The sequence below is a fragment of the Embiotoca jacksoni genome, unplaced genomic scaffold (genome assembly GCF_022577435.1).
Source record: "Embiotoca jacksoni isolate LCO1_2020_lvr unplaced genomic scaffold, fEmbJac1.0.p SCAF_12, whole genome shotgun sequence".
NCBI lineage: Eukaryota > Metazoa > Chordata > Actinopteri > Embiotocidae > Embiotoca > Embiotoca jacksoni.
In genome coordinates, this window is record NW_027185252.1 from 7,592,696 (window position 1) to 7,598,586 (window position 5,891).

A 5,891-nucleotide genomic window follows, 5' to 3' on the forward strand; every position below is an offset into this window, starting at 1 on the left:
CAGTATGCCACAGTTTGAGATGCAGGACAAACACTGATGCAGTTTGGCCATTTGTTATCAAGTTTCACTGCAAAATATAGATTGCTAAAAATTCAAGACGGTCCACTGCGTTATTGGAAAGTAATCATGTTAAACTGTCTTCAAAGTAAACCGGTTGGACAATATTGATCAAGAAATGTTGTACAGACAGGTGAGTTCTTTTCTCCAAATTTTCAGAACGTTGATGAAACGGGAACAACTTTTTCTAAACTGTAAATGTTCAGCTGTAAATAGTTATTTTTGTCATAATGTATAAAAATCAATCTGCTCAGTGTATAAGTTGCACCAACGTGTCAGTCTTGGTTTAATTTATAAATGTGGATTGAAGTAAGTCGGTTGGACGAATCCACTGGACATGAAGGGATGCAGGAGCCCCCCAGTGGATGAAAGCGGAACTCCACCGGCCGTGTGGAAGATCACATTTCCAGAGCTGAAGTTGGAGAAAGTTTGGTGGAAGCTGGCGGAGCTTGACCCACAGGTGGCTGCGTTTGGACTGCCATTTACCAGGGAGCTGGAGCCGGGCTGCAGGGTGCTATCTGCCCCGGGGTTCTGCTTTTTCCACTTGGTCCTCCTGTTCTGGAACCAGATTTTCACCTGGGTTTCGGTCAGACTTAAGGAAAGCGCCAGGTTTAGTCTCTCGCACACGGACAAATACCGAGTTGCACGGAACTTGTTTTCCAGAGCCACTAGTTGTTCGTAAGTGAACGCTGTTCTGGCGCGCCGTGGTTTGGCGCAGGCCTGCTCCGAGCGCCGTCGCTTGTGCGGTGAGTGGTCCTGCAGGGTCACCGTTGACTCCCCGTCTCCATCCTCCTGCTCCCCGGTGAGGCAGGGCTCTGTGTCAGCCGGTGGGGAGAGCAGAAGGGGGTCGGCAACAACGGCAGGATGCATGGAGAGCGCAGAGTGTTCATCTCTTGTCTCGTCTCCTTTAAATAAAATAGAAAAGTTACAATATATGCTGCTGTAGCGAAAAAAATTCCCCTTGGGGATTAATAAAGTATCTATCTATCTATCTATCTATCTATCTATCTATCTATCTATCTACTAGCTCACATTCTGAAACCAGCAGGAAACTCAGAATCTTGGTTCACTTAAGGAATAACTAATATAATTCCAATTAAATAATTTCATTTTCATTCAAAAAAAAAGTGTTAGAATGTTGAATTGGCAAAACATCTCTAATTGGAAACATATTTAGTGCTTTAATTTAAGAGTACACACGCTTGACTTCCCTGTGGTTGTTTGGCGGAATTTTCTAGGTGATTTAGAAGATGAAACTACATTTTTTTTGAGGAGTTATCTCGTTGTTTTTCTGGGGGAAAGGTCAAATTTAAGTTTTTAATGTGTTCGTGCTTTGAATAACGGGACAAAAAGCCTTAAAGGCCGCAAAATGGCTTAAATTGACCGTGGTGCTGAAAAGACAGCTCCTGACAAGACATAAATCTTGTGTCAAATCCCCGACACGAGGACCCACACCTCACTAGGAAAAGTATTGCCATTGTGCAGTGATGTTCCTCTTTGTTCAGTTTGAGCTGCAGTTTAAATACCAAACACAGAAGGCCTTACAGTTGACATCTGTAAAGTGTTTCATTAGGACCCTGTGGTCGTTGAAGCGGAACGAAGCATAGATTCAGAGGATGGGGAAGACTTGGTCACTAATCCTCAAATAATTCATAAACCACAGAGCGCCTCAAATGTCATGTTGCGGAAAGAAATCCCGTCTAAATCCAGCTCCGCCACCTCAGCCATGACGTGCTAATGGAGTTTCATATTTGCGGGTGGATCGATAAATGTCATCTATTTAAAGGGAAGTTTTAATCGAACGATATTTAGGATCAGACATGGTTGGGGTGTGAAGTTTGTATCTGCAAGGTGCTGGAGGGAGATATGCAGGATGCAGTAATGGGATATCGATCAAAACGCGCAGAGGCATCCTCAATGGGACGATTTAAACAATTATCTAGCCTGCCTGTCCCAATGCCAATCACACGCTGGGGCTCTGGGAGCAAGCCTTTGTGACTTCCTTGAAAGGAAACCCAGCCTTGGAAATTAAGGGAAGGTCATACAGAGATGACAATACATCTGATATAATGCCTCACTTCCAGGTGTTTAGTGTAAACCCACAGCAAAAACTTTTTTTTTTAATGATTTTAAAGCGAATATTTATTTTATTCACGTAATCTTATTTCACTGTTTAATGTGTAATTTAGACATATATGAATACGCATTTGTTGATCAGTGAATATTTTGAATGATTTACATAAGCAAACAAAAATTCTGTGTTAAATGTTAGAGCAAGGCTGTGCTGAATAACAATAATTCAAATGACGTGTTTTCCCTACCTGCTTCTTTTCGCTCAACTCTGAAGACCCCCCCTGCAGTGCTGTCCGACTCCAAACTTGTTTTCTCTTCATTTGGCACAGGAAACTTCTCCTTGACGATGGAAAGTTCGTTTACCCTTTTGCTGTTGAATTTGTTCGGATCCAATATGTCAATTATAGAAAAGGAAATCTTATGACTGGACGTCATTGTCACTCCTTGGGCTCCAGCATCCTTTATGCAGAAAGACCCTAAAGATAAAAAAAAAATAATAATAATAATACAATTTTAAAAAGCGTCCGATGTGCGTAATTACGCGTATGGAGACGAACTTAACATAGTTTCGGCTATTTCTTATCTCCAAGTTTCATCAGAGCTGATTTGTAGTGATGATCCCTCCGAGTGTGCTCTGCTTGTCTGTCAGTCTTGCAGCGTGAATGAGATGACCGGAGCGCGGTCTTTAAAGCGTCTGTCCCCCAGTCTCGCAAGCAGACACGTGACACAAAACACTATTAGTGTTTCACACGACCACCTAATGGGCTCAAAGCATTCGCCGATAATCACCCATATCATTAAATTCAATAATTCACGACCTGAAAGTAAATTGGCCACAGATGGCACTTGATTCATATCAAAGATCGCCTGTCTCCCCTAAGCGGACTCTGTTCAGAGGCGTCACTGTCAGGACGGGGATTTTCGTGTCCCTTGAGCGACACAAAACTTTCTCTTAATAGAGACCGAACAGTTTTCATTAAAAAACTGCTGGCTGTTTTTTTTAGAAATGTTGCAGCATCCCGACTTCTGTCATTAAAATTACGTTTAATGTAAAAAAAAATGTTTTAATGTAATCACACTGAAATGTCGCACTATAATTTAACTGTGTCAATACTGAAGGCATCAGTAATCAATAAGCACAAATGCAGAGGATGAGCAGAAACTGAAAGTATAATGTATCAGGTGCTTTTAGGTTGTTGACATAATAAATAGGATTATTTTTTTTAACACTTTATATATGTGGCAGAGACAAAAAAAAAAAAACACAGCTCTGAAGGTAACTAATGGTTCCAGACCCTCAAACCAGCATTTCTGCTCATTCATAATTGCAGGTTTTGTTTCTTCTTTTTTCATGAATTGTATGTTATTGCTTTTTTAATTCATAAAATATAGTAATAATTTCCAGAATCTTAAATATCATGTTGGAGGACCTTTCATAGAGTTTAATAACAGAAAATAGTGCTTGGACTACATGTTGTTTGGTGTTTGTGATTTGGAGAAAATGGTGTAATTCTCATCTTGCACTGTGGTACAGTAACTTCTACTTGCTTATTCGAGAAAGCTAAATAAGCACATGTGGTCTGACTAAAAGGATCCATGATGACTCACTAATCCATATGCTTCTTTAAAGCATTCAAAGCTAAACTGCAGGTGAAGAATGAATGCAGCTGATTGTTTTCTCACCTAATGTGATAGATTTATATTCACAATCAATGGGCTCGCTAGTCTTTTTGTGATTAGAATTCAATATAAAGTGACACGGGGTTGTTTAAAAGCTTGATGCCTGGCGATGGCTAAAACGCTGAAACCAAACAGGATCAATATTCTCAGCAGGTGTCCAATACAGATAAAACCTGATGGCTACAGACAGTCAGTTCAGATACTGGGAGGCTAAATCAGTAACTGCAACTGCACAGAAGGGCTTGTTTGAAGCTTCCTTTAATCCTTGAATGACCTAAACTCTTCTGAATTATTTTACATTTTTAGTTAATCCTCATTGTTTCATTTCTTTCAAATAAGTAATTTCTGTTTTTGTAAAATTAAAAGAGGTTCAAATTGGTGATAAAAATGTACTTTTTTCCTTTGATAGCTGTGGTTATTAACATATTTTACCATCTAAGCCTGTGAGGTCTACATTGTTTGTGGATGAGACAGAAGGCACGAAGGCTTTTTCTCTGTGTTCTGTCCAGTGGTGGTGACATGGGGGATCTAATCATGTTTACACACGTAAAGGCAACTCAAATTCCTCCCTACACAATTTCCTGTGTTACTTACACAGTTCAAGGTGATTGCTCTGCTACATGGAGGTTTCATTGCATAGTCTTGTGCATTGGCATGGTCTGTAGTTACATAGTCAACCATTTGTTAAAGCCACCACTACAGGGTGCATGTCAGCATTTGCATGTGTATGGCACTTGCACGGCCATTACTGTAGGCCCTCCATATGAATAGAGCCCGCTGCACACTGGAGGTTTACAACTTCCTACGAGAAAGCCCAGTGGCCGGACATCTGTTTGTGTGGGTCGGCGGGACGAAAGGGACGGGCCCCGAGGACAAAGAGGCCCTCAGGTAGACTTCAGAGAGCGGGAACGGCAGCTGGGTCAGCTCTCAGTGTGTACAGGCCAGAGCAGGACTTCAGAGAGGAGTGTTCCCTGTCGAACACCGCAGGGTGCCGGAGAGACACACTTCCATCCAAGACCCCCCTCCAGGGTCAATAAAGTCATTACTTCACAGGGAGGCTGCCCCCAGCCTGCTAAACATCAAATAATTTGTCTAATAGCATGAGCGGTATGATGAGCTGCAGTTCTGCTCACCGACTGTGGTGTCTATTGTTTTCTCTAAACTCCGATGCTGTCTCTCCGACTCCCCTGTAAAGTGGGACTTTAACAAAGGATCAGCAAGTGTCCAGTCAGCCATTGAGGGGAGACATTATATCCTCAGGTTCCTAAACACTGAAGTTCTGGTGGTTTCAGAAACAGAAACATCACTAAAGAACACTGTATTGATTTTTGTTTTGTTTTTACCCATAACTCTACATTCCATTACTTTTTTTTGTTTGTTTCCCTGCTTTGTTTTGGGTGGCTTTTATACCACTCCCAGAGGCAGTAGAGAGGAGAGGAAATGAGTGTTGGCGAGAGATAGGGGATGACATGCAACAAAGGTTCTGTGCAATAAATCCTAATGTTTTTCCTCTACATTTTTACCTTTAAGTTTTCCAATACTTTGGTTAATGAACAAATATCTGCAACTCAAATGACATTCACATCACCCTCCACTACGCCTTACATTTAATGGTAATAGGACATTTTTACCATGCTAACATGCTAATCTACAATAGGGAACATGTATTTTTACAGGTATTACTATCAGAATCTTTGCGTCATCATTATGAGTCTTTTTCCATTCTGATGTTGGCATTTAGCTCAAATGTCTAATTTACAAAGCTGCCTGCGTGCATGCCATCATGTGCTTCTTCATTAGCAGACATGCATGAGTTTGAACTCTATTATTTAATTGGAGTATTCAAGTGTTTTTGAAATTAGAGAGAATGTTTCAAATTTAGAATGCATTACATTAAGATATCTACATAATCCATTTCCGTAATGTGTTTGCTTAAAATAAATGTTTGATATTTTGGCAACAAGACCTGTTTTTGGCTGCTGATCTCCAGATCTTGGAGGTGATGTCTGCAACTCAGCAAGGTTACTTACAAAAAAAAAGGCTACCAAATAGTGCATCAGAAATCTCCCACAGCTTTAAAG

The 5,891-nt window shown here is 40.8% G+C and overlaps 1 protein-coding gene across 1 annotated transcript; it reads right to left on the minus strand.

Annotated features, from left to right (window-relative positions):
• Positions 1-348: 348 nt before the first annotated feature.
• On the minus strand, positions 349-5,046 carry nkx1.2la (NK1 transcription factor related 2-like,a). The gene is made up of 3 exons (XM_069144102.1): positions 4,944-5,046; positions 2,379-2,606; positions 349-959 (listed from the first exon to the last, which is right to left on the minus strand). The coding sequence occupies exons 1-3, from the start codon at positions 5,044-5,046 to the stop codon at positions 349-351; spliced, it is 942 nt and encodes a 313-aa protein (XP_069000203.1).
• Between the last annotated feature and the right edge of the window lie 845 nt (positions 5,047-5,891).

What these genes read in the sequence shown, in the direction of transcription:
- nkx1.2la (XM_069144102.1), bottom strand. Translation starts at nt 5,046, where the DNA reads ATGGCTGACTGGACACTTGCTGATCCTTTGTTAAAGTCCCACTTTACA. An exon ending in AACAATAGACACCACAGTCG is followed by an intron (nt 2,607 to 4,943) that starts GTGAGCAGAACT and finishes TTTTATCTTTAG; the next exon opens with GGTCTTTCTGCATAAAGGAT. An exon ending in AGTTGAGCGAAAAGAAGCAG is followed by an intron (nt 960 to 2,378) that starts GTAGGGAAAACA and finishes TATTTAAAGGAG; the next exon opens with ACGAGACAAGAGATGAACAC.